Here is a 15,971-nt window from a genome sequence, read left to right on the forward strand (position 1 = left end):
CAAGGATGTTTTTTCCTACCCATTGTGAGCGTTTTATCCTCAAGACACTAAATGCTTTCATCAGTGTCTGCTTGTGAAGAGGAACTTGTTGGAGTTTTGCCCAGTTTGGCTACAAGTAGGGTAGGAAGAGATGTCGGAAAGTGAGCCAAAGTGCACTTGACCGGACCGTGTTTACCTCACATGTGCTGTGTCATGATAAGGATGGGGGGATTGGTAAAAACTGTCATGCTCCATAGGTGCCTTTTCTAGTGAAGGGTAAACTGTAAAAAAGGGAAATTGATCAATAATGCAGATGTAAAGGCAGGCTATTTGTATATCACCAGGCTGTCAGCATGTAGTTTCACAATTTTGCTCCCAACCATATTTTGTTGGAAATAGGAAATAGCTTAAAGAACCATAAAATTGAATTGTTGGTTAGAAGGAAATTTAAAAACTTTAAAATGAAACTCTCTTTTATCTGATTATTATTCACACTAACACATTCATTCATTCCCCCAACACACACACACATATATTTTTCTCTTTGGTAAAGCCCTTACATGACAGATAAAGCTCCACCTGGTCTTTCAACACTGACCATTTCCTCTCCTGATCCGGCATTTATTCTCTACCTTGTACTTGCCTCTGTCCCTTGTGTCCTTCCTCCGCACAGAGCTCTTTCTTAGTCCTTGACAGGTTCTAGTGGCACTTCTCATTCATCCAACAGTCACATTCATCCAACATACATATAGCTGCACTTGTATGTATTGAATCAGTGAATTCTATATACTTTGCATTTTCTGTAGACACCAGCCTTATATTTGAAATTTACAAGGTATCTTATTCCATTTTGTATTTGTTCTAGTGATAATACAGTTTTTAGAAAACCAAAGAAAACGTTAACAACCAAAATGAGAGGATAATACTAATATATAAAGAATTCACATAAATCTCTAAGAACAATGTTTAAAACTGTAATAAATAGACCAAATATCTGATTAACTAATTCACAAAAGAAACTCTACTTGAAATGTCTAAAAGAGACCTGAGAAAGTGTTGATTTTTATTAGGGATCACATAAATGCAAATTTAAGCAAAATGCTACGTATGAATTTAGCTAAAATTATTTTGTACAGGAAGCAGCCTGAGAGATCTTTTATATAGTCAGTGACTCTAGACTGTATCAGTTAAAAAGATTGCTTTAGAGCCACTCAGACCTAGTTTTAAGTCTTGGATCTTCTACTTAAATGGATGACTTTTTTGCAAATTGAAGGTTACATTGTGCTTGTAAAATTGTTAAGTAAGGAACTCACCTTACTTGTAGGAATTTTGTTGTTAATTTTGTTTAATTCATTCAGAAATACTTACTGAGTGCCTGTTTTGTACACCCTCTCAGGTACTGAAGATACACAGTGAACAAATTATCCCTGTCTGATGAAATTTACATCCTAATGGTAGAGACAGACAGTAAACAAACACATAAAAAAATGTACAGGATTTTGGAGTGTTGAGGGCTATCGAGGAAAATAAAGCAGGGAAGAGACCACAGGTAGTTTGTTGGCATATAAGATGATTCGGTAATTCTTTACTGAGACGGGGCCATTTCAGGAAAGATTTCAAAGTGGTAAGGGAATAAGCCATGTAGATGTCTTGGGGAAGAATGGTCCAGGCAGAGAAAATAACACAGATAAAGGAATGAAAGACTGTTGTACCTAATATGTATGAGGAGTTGCAAGTGAGTCAGTGTAGTAAAAACAAGTGAGCAAGGGAAAGATACTAAGAGAGGGGAAGCAGGACTAGATTTAAGGTCTTGGGAGTTCCAAGAAGCATGTTGGCTTACACTCAGGTGGGAAGCGATTGCCGAAAATTGCAGTCAGGGGAATGACATGAATGGCTGTTTGTTTTTTAAAATCTTTTGGCCACAAAGTGCAGCATGTGGGATCTTGGTTCCCCAACCAGGGATCAAACCCACACCCCCTGCATTAGCAGCGTGGAGTCTTAACCACTGGGCTGCCAGAGAAGTCCTATGAATGTATTTTAAATGGAGGCACAGTGGTAAAGAATTTCTCCTGCCAATGCAGAGAGATGCAGGAGACGTGGGTTCAATTCCTTGGTCAGGAAGATCCCCTGTGGAAGGCAATAGCAACCCACTCCAGTATTCTTGCCTTGATAGAGGAGACTGGTGGGCTCCAGTCCATGGGGTTGCAAAGAGTTGGACACGACTGAGCATACAGCATATATTGCTCTTGCATTTAGAACAGACTATACTATGGGAGCAGGGAGACTAGTTAGGAAATTTGAGTAATTGAATAGGGGTGGTGGTGACATGAACTAGGGTGGTAGGTTAAGGAAGGGTGGAGACAAAGAACTTCTTAGCCTGTATGCATTTTCAAGATAGGTAAATATTGGGAATGGGAGGAAGAATCATAGATTACCTTAAGTTTGTGGGCTTGAACAGTGGAACGATAGGTTGCTGTTAACCAAGGTAATGTATAAAGTGCTTATTAGCTTGCAGTGTGGCACCTAGATGCTCTGTAAAGGGTGATTCTCTTCTCCAAAATTTAGGGTAAAAATGAAAGACTTTTCTTTTCTTTAATATGCTTCTACCTGCATAAGTGAGTAGAATATTGCACCAAATAATCAGGTAATAAATTACACATTTAGCTGGCACTTTGGAGTTCTATAAAGTACTCTATTTGTTGGCCAAGATATTTATCCTCTAACTGGAGGTGGAACTAATATTTTTTTATATGACCGATACAATAGTGACAAGAGTATCAATGGTAATAAAACTTTTTTTAAAATTCAAAGAAAAAATAATTCTGTCAATCTTTCATTTAATGGATGCATAGATCTGTGACTCTATATCCCTTTTCTTCTTTTCAGGATGCTACCTTACGGCTGCTTAGCAACAGGAGACCGCTCTGGCCTCATTGAAGTTGTGAGCACCTCTGAAACAATTGCTGACATTCAGCTGAACAGTAGCAATGTTGCTGCAGCAGCAGCCTTCAACAAAGATGCCCTTCTGAACTGGCTTAAAGAATACAATTCTGGGTTCGTGTGTTTTTGTTTGTCTTCTGAACAAACTGTCAAACAAATAACTATTCTCTCAGCTAGACTCATCAGTGTCCTAGAGGAAATATTAATATTATCTATTGCTTCATTTCTGGTTAGATCAAAATGATAAACAGGACTTCCTAGAGTCTAACAGATTAGCATTGAATTGTACTTCATCTAGATAAAATTTCAGAGCCGAGCAGTAGTTTAACAAACCTAAGAGTTTAAGTATTTAACAAGTAACATATAACTTTTTAAGTGCATGAACTTCTGTAATTATGGGAATGTATGAACTTAAGTAAATTTTCAGTAGATTTTTACAGTAGAAGTAAATGAGTTTGTCAAGTGGTCTCTCCAAACTGAAAAATACAGTGCTAGAAATTCTGTTGTGCTGTGTGTGCTTAGTCATTCAGTCGTGTCCAACTCTTTGTAACTCCAGAGAACTGCCAGGCTCCTCTGTTCATGAGATTCTCCAGGCAAGAATACTGGAGTGAGTTGCCATTCCCTCCTCCAGGGGATCTTCCCAGCCCACGGATTGAACCCAGGTCTCCCACATTGCAGGCATATGCTTTTTACCACCCGCGCCACCAGGGAAGCCGAGGAATTGTGTTATTTGTGTTATTGTGTTGTACAATCCCTAATACATAGGAAATTAACGAATTTTCAATGAGAAGGAAACACTGAAAGTATTACTGGCTTAAGACTTTGAAGTCAGACTTAAATGTTTATCATTGGCAAAATCCAGGAACTTGTATATGAGAATCAATGTTCAAATTCTGATTTAGGGCCTTGTCCCTAAAGGGTCTATATTAGTTGTTTCTGATTTAAATCAGTGACTTAAATGATTGGAACCTCAATACTTAACTCTTAAATATGGATTTTAGTCTTTGTTCAAAACTACAAAAGTGTTCCAAAGCCCAGTATCACCCAGCAAAGCTGATGGTCTCCTCTCATTACTGTTCATATGAAACTACCCCCCATCCCCACTGAAACATGAGCCCTAGGACACAGCAGTTTGAACAGTTGATTTCTAGTTATCTGGTATCTGAGCCAGCCTGCTGACTCCTCTCTGCCCTGCTCCTCTGAAAGGAAACAGAAATGTGGATTGGCTCCATCCCATACCTTTGGAGACTAAAATCTTTTCTTCTGTTTTTTTCTCTCATTCAGGGATGACCTGGACCGAGCCATTGAGGAGTTTACCCTATCCTGTGCCGGCTACTGTGTAGCTTCTTATGTCCTTGGGATTGGTGACAGACATAGTGATAACATCATGGTCAAAAAAACTGGCCAGGTAAGCAGCCAGAGTCTGCAAGGACCTCAGTGATGCTGTTATATGCAGCACAGTCTCTTAATGAAACTCAGATTCTTTATGATTCTCTGAGTCATGTCTTTGGCTTTTCTTTTATTTCCCACCCCTTGTTTCATATACCATCTGCTTCATTTATATTGGTTTGTTTGCTTAAAGTTAGGTAATAACATTTATTTAAATGCTTACAAATTATTGAGGTTATTTATAAGTGACCTAGTCCTTCAATATAAGAAATTGTATTTGGGGGACACATGTACCTACAGATAGAGGAAGCAGGTATTATGTAGGGTGTAAAGAAAGAAAAGATTAAGAAAAGAAACAGTTGAGACAAATCCCACTTTATTTTTTCTTTTAGAATATCACATATAATCATCTGTGGGAGTAATGAGAAAGGGAGTGTGAGTAATATCATTTTGGCGTAGCTTAGTAACTATACCAGGTTATTTATTATAAAGAAACTTAGTTTTGAAATAAAAGATTTCTAAATGTTCAGAGTGACTTTTATTTGTAAATCTTATATTTTAAGCAAAGAGGGATAAAATAATTTGAGATATTTTTCAGTTTAGCCATAATTCCCTGACACTAGAGGAATTCCAGAATAAAAATCTCTGGGTCACTATGTGAACTCTGACTCTCAGAGGGACCCAGAATTTTATACCTCCTTGGAGATCTGAGTAGATCTGGTTTTGGCTTTGAGAGATGAACCTTGTGTTCACACTTAAAAAAAATCCCCTCAGACTTCTGGTTAATCAGATTGAAACACAGGTTTTTCTCCATTCTTTCTTGACTCCCTTCTAATAAGATATTGAAGAATAAGAAATATGTTAGGGTCACAAATCAAACCTCAGTAAATTTCAGAAAATTGAAATTGTATCGAGCATCTTCTCCAACCACAACGCTATGAGACTATGAGACTAGATATCAATTACAAGAAAAAACCTGTAAGAAACACAAACACATAGAGATTAAACAACACATTTCTAAATTAACAACAGGTTACTGAAGAGGTCAAAAGGGAAATAAGAAAATTTCTAGAAACAAATGACAAAGAAACCACGACAACTCAAAGCAGCAAAAGGAATTCTAAGAGGGAAGTTTATAGCAATATGATCCTACCTCAAGAAACAAGGAAAACATCGAAGAGAGTAAACCTAAATTTACACCTAAAACAACTGGGAAAAGAAAAAGAAAAAAACTCCAAAATTAGTAGAAAGAAAGAAATCATAAAGATCCGAGCAGAAATAAATGAAATTGAAATGAAAAAAATAATAGTAAAGATTAATAAAACTAAAAGCAGGTTCTTTGAGAAGATAAACAATATTGACAAACCCTTAGCCAGACTCATCAATAAAAAAGAATAAAATAAAAAATAAAAAAGAGAAGAATCAAATCAACAAACTTAGGAATGAAAAAGGAGAGGTTGCAACAGACAATGCAGAAATACAAAGGATTATAAGAGATTATTATGAATAACTATAGGCAATAAAGTACATAACCTGGAAGAAATGGACAGGTTCTGAGAAAGTTCAGTTTTCCATGACCGAACCAGGAAGCAATAGAAATTATGAACAACCAAGTTACAAGCCCTGAAATTAAAGCTGTGATAAAAAAAGTCTCCCAGAACAGAAAAGCCAAGGACACGATGGCTTCACAGGAGAATTCTATCAAACATTTAGAGAAGAGCTAATGCCTGTCCTTCTAGAACTCTCTCAAAAAATTGCAGAGGAAGGAACACTTCCAGACTCATTCTAGGAGGACACCATAACCCTGATACCAAAAGCAGACAAAGACAAAACAGAAAAAGAAAACTACAGGCCAATATCACTGATGAACACAGATGCAAAAATCCTCAATAAAAGTTTAGCAAACAGAATTCAGCAACACATCAAAAAGCTCATACACCATGATCAAGTTGGGTTTACTCCAGGGATGCAAGGATTCTTCAACATATGCAAATCAATCAATATGATACACCATGTTAACAAATTGAGAGATAAAAACCATATGATCATCTCAGTAGATGCAGGAAAAGCCTTTGACAAAATTCAGCACCCATTTATGATTAAAACTCTTCAAAAAATGGGCATAGAAGGAACCTGCCTCAACATAGTAAAAGGCCATATATGATAAGCCTACAGCAAACATTGTTCTTAGTGGTGAAAAACTGAAAGCCTTCCCCCATGATCAGGAACAGGACAAGGTGTCCACTTTCACCACTATTATTCAACATAGTTCTGGAAGTCCTAGCTACAGCAATCAGAGAAGAGAAAGAAATAAAAGGAATCCAGATTGGAAAAGAAAATGCAAAGCTCTCACTGTTTACTGATGACATGATACTGTACATAGAACCCTAAAGATAGTATAAGAAAATTACTAGAGCTGATCAGTGAATTTAGCAAAATTGCAGGATACAAAATCAATACACAGAAGTCACTTGCATTTCTATATATTAATGATGAAAAATCCGAAAGAGAAATTAAGGATTCATTCCCATTCACCATTACAACAAAAAGAATGAAATATCTAGGAATAAACTTACCTAAGGAGATGGAAGAACTGTATACAGAAATGACAATTAATTTCCAAAATATACAAGCAGTTCAAACAACTCAATACCAGAAAAACAAACAACCCAATCAAAAAGTAGGAAAAAGACCTAAACAGACATTTCTCCAAAGAAGACATAGAGATGGCAAACAAACACATGAAAAGATGCTCAACATAGCTCATTATTAGAGAAATGCAAATCAAAACTACAATGAGATATCTCCTAACACCAGTCAGAATGGCCCTCATCCAGAAGTCTACAAACAATAAATACTAGTGAGGCTGTGGAGAAAAGGGAACACTCTTGCACTGTTGGTGGGAATGTAAATTGATACAGCCATTATTTGGAAGTTGGTATGGAGATTCCTTAAAAGGACTAGGAATAAAACCACCATATAACCTAGCAATCCCACTCCTATGCATATACACTGAGGAAACCAAAATTGAAAGAGACACATGTATACCATTGTTCATTGCAGCACTATTTACAACAGCTAGAACATGGAAACAACCTAGATGTCCATCGACAGATGAATGGATAAAGTTGTGGTACATATACACAATGGAATGTTACTCAGCCATAAAAAGGTACACATTTGAGTCAGTTCTACTGAGGTGGATGAACCTAGAGCCTATTATGGAGGGTGAAGTGAGTCAGAAAGAGAAAGATAAATACCATATTCTAACACATATATACAGAATTTAGAAAAATGGTACTGAAGAATTTATTTACAGGGCAGCGGTGCAGAAGCAGACACAGAGAATAAACTTCTGGACATGGGGAGAGGGTAGAGGGTGAGATGTGTGGAAAGAATAACATGGAAACTTACATTGCCATATGTGAAATAGATAGCCAATGGGAATTTGCTGTTTGGCTCAGGAAAGGGCTCTGTATCAACCTAGAGGGGTAGGATGGGGAGGGAGTTTCAATATGGAGGGGATATAGGTATACCTATGGCTGATTCATGTTGAGGATTGACGGAAAACAGCAAAATTTATAAAGCAATTATCCTTCAATAAAAAATAAATTAAAAAATATGTAAATCCAAGATATCAAAGATAATAGAGGCCACAAAGGGTGAAAGACATCAGCAGATTTGGGGATGAGCAACAGCAAAATGGAGAAATAGCAGTGACTTAGCATAGCTGAGAAAATGGCTACTTGTAGGTGGATGTGTCACCCTCAGGAATTAGAGGCAGTGGGTGCTGCTAGAGATGGGGAGAGGAGAAGAAGCTAAAAACAGGATTGACTGGTAGCGTATATATGGAGCAGTTAGGTACTCACATCTCCTTCCTAACTCTAAGAAGGGCTAGACGGTTCTCCGAAGAAACCAATTCCTCTGACTCAAGGACACACAGGTTCTACAGAAGCTTAAGAGTAAGTTGCCATATTAAAAATGGGGATGAAGTGATTGTTGTCATGAAAAACAGTATGACTCCCAGCCACTTCTGCTTGCTTTGCTCCAGGAACATAGCAACCAGGTGTATATTCCCACTCTCCCGAGAGACTAGATGGTTCATCTCAAGAGAATCTCTTCTGTTCCAGTGAAGCTCACAGGTCCTGACTGTTGGGGTCTTTCCCCAGTCATTCTGCAAGGAAGCCCAGTGATCAGGAATCCTACCACATCCTTAGATTTTTCATTCATCTTTTTAGTGACTCATTCTTAAACATGAATGGTCAGCCAAAGATTATTAGACATTTGTAGAAACAGATGGAGATAGAGACCAAAAAGAAGCAAAATGGGGGGAAAAGAACTCTGGGAAAACAGAGTAACTACAGTAAACAGAAGATGATTTAAAAAGTGAAAAAAGAAAAGACACTGTATCTATGAAGTAATAAGATTCTATTTTTAAAAATCAGAAAATGGAATTTTTGGAAGTTAAGAAGAACAAATAAAATTAGAATAATATAGATTAAAGATGAACTAAGATTTTTTGAAGTCTTATAGAAAGCATAGTTCTTTAAATTCTTTATATGTTAACTCCTTGAATCATCATTATGACAACTTTACAGATTAAGTAGTATTATCCTCATTTACAGATGAGAAGATGGATAAACAGAGAATGACTACCAGGATTTAAATCCTGGCAGTTTGGCCCCGATTCTGTTTTTGAGGCACCGTGGTATATATTGTCCTTTAATGTCCCGAAAAGGAACACAATGCCTAATATGTAGAATAAAGATTTTGATGACAGAGAATTAGTCCAGGGAGGTTTAGTGTCTATCCTAACGTTACAGAAGAATGTAGCTCATAAGAGGAAGGGAAGGAACTTAGCCAGAAAATAAAGATGGTTCCTAAAGCTGATGTTCATGAATATTCAGCCAAATGGCCACAAAAGATCCTTTATAGTGGATGAAAAGACCCTTAGTGAGGCCGTCCACCCTCATATTGCAGTGCATCAGGCATAAAGTGAAGGTCTTAAAACCTTCCCAGAGACACACCAGGCCGCATACTAGGGTTCATAAGTCAGAAAGATTTGACTTCTCAATAGCAACGTTGGAAAGTATAAAACAGTGGAAATTATCCTTCATAATTTTGAGTGAAAATGATTTCTAACCTAGAATTAATTCTATACCAGACTTTCAGTATAAAAGTAGAAAAATGGTTCTAAAAGTTGTATCACCTCTGTGCCTTTTTTTCAGGAGGATGTCAGAACGAAGGTCTAAACCAGTAGTTCTCAACTGGGGGTGCTTTTGCCTCTAGGGAACATTTGTCAGTGCCTGAAGACGTTTCTGGTTGTCGTGATGGAAATAGGGGTATTCTTCAGGCATCTCTCAGTAGAGGCTAGAGATGCTGCCAGATATAGTGTATATGATAAACACTCATATACAAGAATTACAGGGCCCAGGTGTCAGTGGTGCCAATATTGAGAAAGTCTGGTGTATACCAAAAGAGACAGTGATGTGGGGCCTGGGAATCAGGGACTCCAAATAGGAGAAGAGTGAAGGGTGAGCACAGGGTGACAGTTCTGTGGCAGGCGTGGAGAACAGCCAAGCAGAGACAGGAACTGACAGACTACCTGACCCGGTGGACAACTGTTTTACAATGATTTTTAGAATTTTAAGATTTTGTGAAAAATTAATGACCAGATCGTAGAACACTAAGAAAACAACAAAACAAAAGTTTTGTCAAGGAAAAAGATGAGCAGAAAAGGAAATGTACAGCTTCTCTGGTGGCTCAGTGGTAAAGAATCTGCCTGCCAGTGCAGGAGAGACGGGCTTGACCTGGGAAGATCACATGTGCTGTGGAGCAGCGAAGCCCATGAGCGACAACTGTTGAGCCCGTACTCTAGAGCTCAGAAGCTGCAGTTACTGAGCCCACATGCTATAACCACCGAAGCCGGTATGCCCCAGAGCCCGTTCTCCGCAACAAGAGAATCCACTGCAGTGAGAAAGAAGCCCACCACTGCTGTGCATCAAAGACCCGGCACAGCCAAAAATAAATAAAATTGAAAAAAAAAAAAGGAAATGTAATCATAGTATATACCATTACCACATGACTTAACTTTGAAATATATTTACACAGTTTGAACAATATAAAGACTAGATAATGGAGCACAGAGGAGCTTGGCGTGCAACAGTCCATGGGGTCAAAAAGAGTCACACACGACTTAGCAATGGAACATCAACATTGATTTAACCATAAATTATTCTATAGTTGTGCTGCATTATGAGGCATCACATCATCACAAGACTACTAAATCTTTACCTTTCACAGTAATCTAAAATTAGGAAGTAAAAATAAGTATAAACATATTAATACTATCACATCATCACAACAAACATCATCACAAGACCACTAAATCTTTACCTTTCACAGTAATCTAAAATTAGGAAGTAAAAAATAAGAATAAACATATTTAGGAAACTATTTCCTAAATAAACTATTTAGGAAAATGGAGGCAAATATCAGGAAAGACATGTGAAAGTGTGGGAAGAAGTTACCTCTAAGTAGTAGCACTTAAGGTAGTGAAGGAACCGGTGGGGCAAGGATATACTGTCTTTTGGTTTGGTTCTGTATATAAAACTATTTGACTTTTTAAAATCAGACATGTTTATGATTTGCATATATTTTTCTTTTTAAAGATTGATCTTTCCCACTGGGTATATGCAGTTTAATATCAGGGTCATTGTTAAATATAAAAGACCTATGAATATCAGAAGCACTGTTTTCTCAAATGATCCAAGAGTCTATGAAAAGTGAGAAAGGGGTCTGATGACTTTGGATGTAGTACTTCAGGGTCTAAGACTGCTGAGACCTTGCCTTTTTATTCAGAACCCACCCGAAAAAAACGGGGGTGGAAATTAAATCCCATTTGTTTTCTAGCTCTTCCACATTGACTTTGGACATATTCTTGGAAATTTCAAGTCTAAATTTGGCATTAAAAGGGAGCGAGTGCCTTTTATTCTTACTTATGATTTCATTCATGTGATTCAACAAGGAAAAACAGGAAACACAGAAAAATTTGGCCGGTGAGTATCGCCCTTGTGTCAAAGTAAACACATCTACTGTTTTCTCAGTTAGGCTAGCATTTCTTAGCTGAGAGAGATTTAATTGGGGAGATAGTCAGTCTGCCAACAGGAGGTTTCAGGGAATTTGCCTGTGAGATCCATGTTCTGATTCAGAGAATGAAAAATAATGCTAGGAATTTGAGATAAATTGCTGTTTTATTCCAATAGAATGCTGCCTTTTACCTGCATTGGAAAATTCTCTGAAACTGTTAAGACATTTGATAGACATTTGAAATGCTGAAAGGGACTGGCATTTTGCTGTCATTCAATGTGAAGTATGATAAAAGAGAGTAAGGGTTCACAGAATGACTTTGTAATCTCATATCTATTCTTTGGTGTTTGATGTTTCCAAACACATTACTTATCATCTCAGATTTGTTTCTTCATTTTCAATGGTGACAAAAATAACTAAGCTTCAGGGGTATTTTGATAATAAACGATATATTATATGATGTGACCAACTCATATGATAGGCTTAACAAATGATTTCTAGTATTATTTCCAGATCTTTCTGGGCTTCTGCAGAATATATTCGGGGGACATTAAAGAAATTAAGTCTCTGGAGTCAGACCACAAATCTGAAGTCTAGAAATGTGGTTACAAATCCTTATGGAGTATAATTGCCACTTTTTTACAATTAATTGTTTATGTCTCACAGAATTAAAAAGTGTAGTTTAAGTATGACTTTGCGTTTTATATATTTCTGTTTAGTTTTGTTTCTGGAAAAGATATATGTGGTTTTCGAGAGCTTGATTTATTTTATGTAAATTTTCATCCTCAGACAATTTTCAAAGAAGTAAAAATTTCAGCTTTATGGGAAGTTTCACTATATGTCTCATTTTCATTTATGAAATATCTTGTTTTCGTTCTGATATAATATTCCTGTGATTTGCTTGAATCAACTGAAGGTTCCGCCAGTGTTGTGAGGATGCATATCTGATTTTACGCCGGCATGGGAATCTCTTCATCACGCTCTTTGCACTGATGTTGACTGCAGGGCTTCCTGAGCTCACCTCAGTCAAGGATATACAGTATCTTAAGGTATAAACCTCTTTCCTTTGTAATTTGGGCCTTGTAAACATAGAGCTCAGTTGTATCTACCTGTTTTATCTAGACGTTCAAAGGAAATGGAATAAAATCATTTAACCTTGAGTGGTGGCCGCAAGAACCTAAATAGTTGTCTTGCAGTAATTGTAAATTCATTTCATCTACGAAAACCCTTTGGCAGAGGTCATATTGTCACCATACCTTGGTGTTCATTCTCTCTCCTGTAAATGGTATTTGAATAAGAACATGGAGTGTGCACTGTATGGCCGAGCCAGCCTTCTACAGACTTTGAGGTTTGCGCCTCACTATGGAGAATATATAAAATCACATTTTTCTCTTTCATTGCCAGGACTCTCTTGCCTTAGGGAAGACTGAAGAAGAAGCACTCAAGCAATTCAAGCAAAAATTTGATGAGGCACTCAGGGAAAGTTGGACTACTAAAGTCAATTGGATGGCCCACACAGTTCGCAAAGACTACAGATCTTAACAATCAGCCTTTGCTCCTAATGTGTTTGTTGGTTTCGTTTAGTTTTCATTTTGCACTTGCACTAAATTGAACATGACCCTGCCAGAGATGTTATAAAGGGAATGAAATCCTGGAACCGAGAGATAAATTAAGAATGGGGCATCCCACAGTAACGTAATCTGAATAATCCCTGACAACACCCTCTGCTTTTTGAATGCTTCCAAGATTCATCATGAAAACTCAACATTATGGATAATCATTTCCTGCTGACTTTGCACGCCAAGGAATGCTACTAGAGATTATTTTTTGTCTTTTTTTTTTTTTTTAAGTATTTGGTACTTTTCTGGAAAGATGTAAATACTTCTTTTTCATATTGTGACCAAGTGTTATCACTCAGCCAACTTATCCATACCTGGGGACTAGTAGCTGTTCTTACTTTCCAAATGAGGCTTAAAAGAAAGCTTTCTTTCCTCCCTTTTTAAATTGTGTGAACTACAAATTATAATATAATTTGAAATTATGATTGTTTTTCAAGAGAAATCTTTTAAACCTGTGGAAACATTAATTCTTTTGTTGATATTTATCTACCATGATAGCATCATCCCAGCCAGAATTGCTGAAAATCTGCTTGGTGAGGCAAATATAATTTATGCTGCATATATATTTATAAAATTTCTAGTGGGAGTTCTATATAAAAAGATATTATTTTGATTTTCTTCAGCCTGTGTTTTAAAGTTTTACAAAAGCAGAGCTTTTTCCTAAGTTACTTTTTACTTAATATGTGATCCAGTTCTTCCAGCTGCTTCTATAATGAGGCACATATTAATACAGTTTTTACATGGTATCTATGAAAGAGTTCACTTCATAGAGCATAATACTTGAGCAAATGTATCCCAGACAGAAAACAAATGAACAGGAAACTATTTATGGAATAAACTCCAGACCTAAAATTCAGTGTTTTAGTCAAATGCCAGCTGTTCTTACTGTATTTATTAAAACTTGTAATAATGTGATTTTTCAGGAATATTAGTTCAAATTGAAATGTTTCATGCTACATGGAACTCTTTAATTTATTTGTTGAGGTACCATATATTTAGGGTGCTAGATTGCAGATAATGTTAATATGTGCAATAGGAACTACTGGTTTGAATGTGTAAATGGAGGCTCTTTCTGAGTACTGGCAACATCCAGCAAAACTACTGCTTATTCTCCAAAGACTCTTGGGAGCTCTCAGTCCTCAATGACATGGAAAAGAGAACTGAATGTTTGCCCTGAGACTGAGTTTTCTATAGGAATTTTATTAAAAATTGTTTAATTTTGTTGTCTTCCTTAATGTTCTCAGTCAAATAAATGGGTGAGCTGGTTTTGGTTGCTCTTGGGATGTGTGGACCTCTTCTTTATGGGCAGCACAGGCCTTTGAACTTTGGTGCTGAGACTGTCAGAAATGGTCAAATCAGCAGACAAAGCAGCCTCAGGAGTAAGCTGAGGATCATGGTCTCTTCGGTGACTGCTCTCCTTGTTTCCCAGCCCATCAGGCAGTATGGGAGGCCTCTTGGACTTTGGGAGCCTGAGACATGAGGGTGTCCTCACAGAGTCTCCATGCCTTTGGGAAGGTTCCTGAGGTCTGGAAAAATGTCCTTTCAGTTAAACTTGGTACCCAAGGCCAGGCTAGTCACTCTATAGCTCTCTTCCATTAGGCAGATGATCAGAGCACAGTTTCTTGGAAGTAACTCAGCTGATGGTGGGGGTGGAGCTCTGAACTGACTGACCATTCAGTTCAGTGCTCGATGAACAAGGACTGTTCTAGCTCAATGAGAGTGCCAGGAGTAGAACTGAAGAAGGACAGGTTAGTTTGAGGAGTCTCTGTCCTATAGCAGTCCACCGTTACATACACCAGGATACGGGTCAGGGATTTAGAAAGTGGTGAGCATTGCCATGCAGAAGTGGGTACCACTGTTTCCAAACACATCTCAGTGCATGGGTTCCTTGGTAAACATATGTTTAATCAGTGAATGTCTTCATGAGTAAGAAATGGAAATGAAGTTGCCCAGCCAGTGCTGGACCTGAGGCTGGCATGGCTCTTGACTGTCCTGCCCGCTGCCATAGGCCCCCATAGATAGCAATGGTAGCATTCCGTAGCTGCTCAGCACTCCGAGCAGCTACTCCGTACACACTTGCTGACTTGCATGTCTGATTCTTAGGGGCTTCTCCTGAGTCAGAAAGATGAATGATAGCCACCGTCCACGGTGCGCTAGGGGTCTGGGTTGCAGGAACAGTTCCCTGCCTGGGGGCTGATTACTCATTGCCTTGGCTCCCTGCCTTTGGTTCTTTCCCAAAACAAGGTTTGGAAACCCTATACATTTCCATACTTGAGGACAGCATCTGTATCTACCCAGGTCTGGGATGACAAAAGATGACTTTGTTATTTCCTGTGTATTCTCCTCATGTCTATAGTCAGACTGTGAGCTACAGAGGCTAGGATTTGCAATCCAGCTATGCCTCTCTGACCTTGGAATAAGGTGTTTATTTTCTTTCTCAGGGTCTGAGCTTCCTGTTTGTAGTGCGGGGTTGGTAATAACTGCTGTACTCAATTCTGTGGAACAGGCTAGTTTAAGACTGAATGGAAACATGTGCTGAGTACCAACTCAAAGGCAATCTCATTTATTTCTCTGCTTCCCCCTCCTGAAGGCCACTGAAGGGAGGAATCTCATGGAAGGGTCCAGAGCACTGTGTCCGTCTTCAGTCTTCCAGTGTTTTCTCAGTTCTGCCTTGTCCAGCCTATAGCCCTGACCGTCAGCACCAGATCTTGGCCTGAAATGCAGGGATCACTTGCCTGTAGAGGTGAAAGATTGGTCTACAAGGTGAAGAGCAGAGAGGTACTGTGCCATGTGACCCTGACTGTTGGGGGCAAGCAGCTTTTAGGAGGGAGGGACCAGGGGCTGCAGTTTCCTAGAGAAGTGGGCCTCTAAGCTGAGTTCTTCAGGGACAGATAGAAGCTAGGTGAAGGGGTAGTGGGGAGAGCATAGTAGGCAGGGAGGTACAGTATATCTAAA

General features: G+C 38.2%; 1 protein-coding gene across 3 annotated transcripts in view; it reads left to right on the forward strand.

The window, feature by feature from the left end:
• The window catches only part of PIK3CB (phosphatidylinositol-4,5-bisphosphate 3-kinase catalytic subunit beta), a 179,840-nt gene extending 165,541 nt beyond the window's left edge, over positions 1–14,299 (forward strand). For all 3 annotated transcript variants that reach the window (XM_061420465.1, XM_061420458.1, XM_061420451.1), the window contains exons 20-24: positions 2,866–3,033; positions 4,204–4,327; positions 11,221–11,366; positions 12,314–12,446; positions 12,802–14,299. In XM_061420465.1, coding sequence (XP_061276449.1) covers positions 2,866–3,033; positions 4,204–4,327; positions 11,221–11,366; positions 12,314–12,446; positions 12,802–12,939 — 709 coding nt within the window. In that variant the 3' untranslated portion in view covers positions 12,940–14,299. The remainder of the gene's footprint in view (positions 1–2,865; positions 3,034–4,203; positions 4,328–11,220; positions 11,367–12,313; positions 12,447–12,801) is intronic.
• Positions 14,300–15,971: the final 1,672 nt, after the last annotated feature.

This window comes from Bos javanicus, chromosome 1 (genome assembly GCF_032452875.1).
Source record: "Bos javanicus breed banteng chromosome 1, ARS-OSU_banteng_1.0, whole genome shotgun sequence".
NCBI classification, from domain to species: Eukaryota; Metazoa; Chordata; class Mammalia; order Artiodactyla; family Bovidae; genus Bos; species Bos javanicus.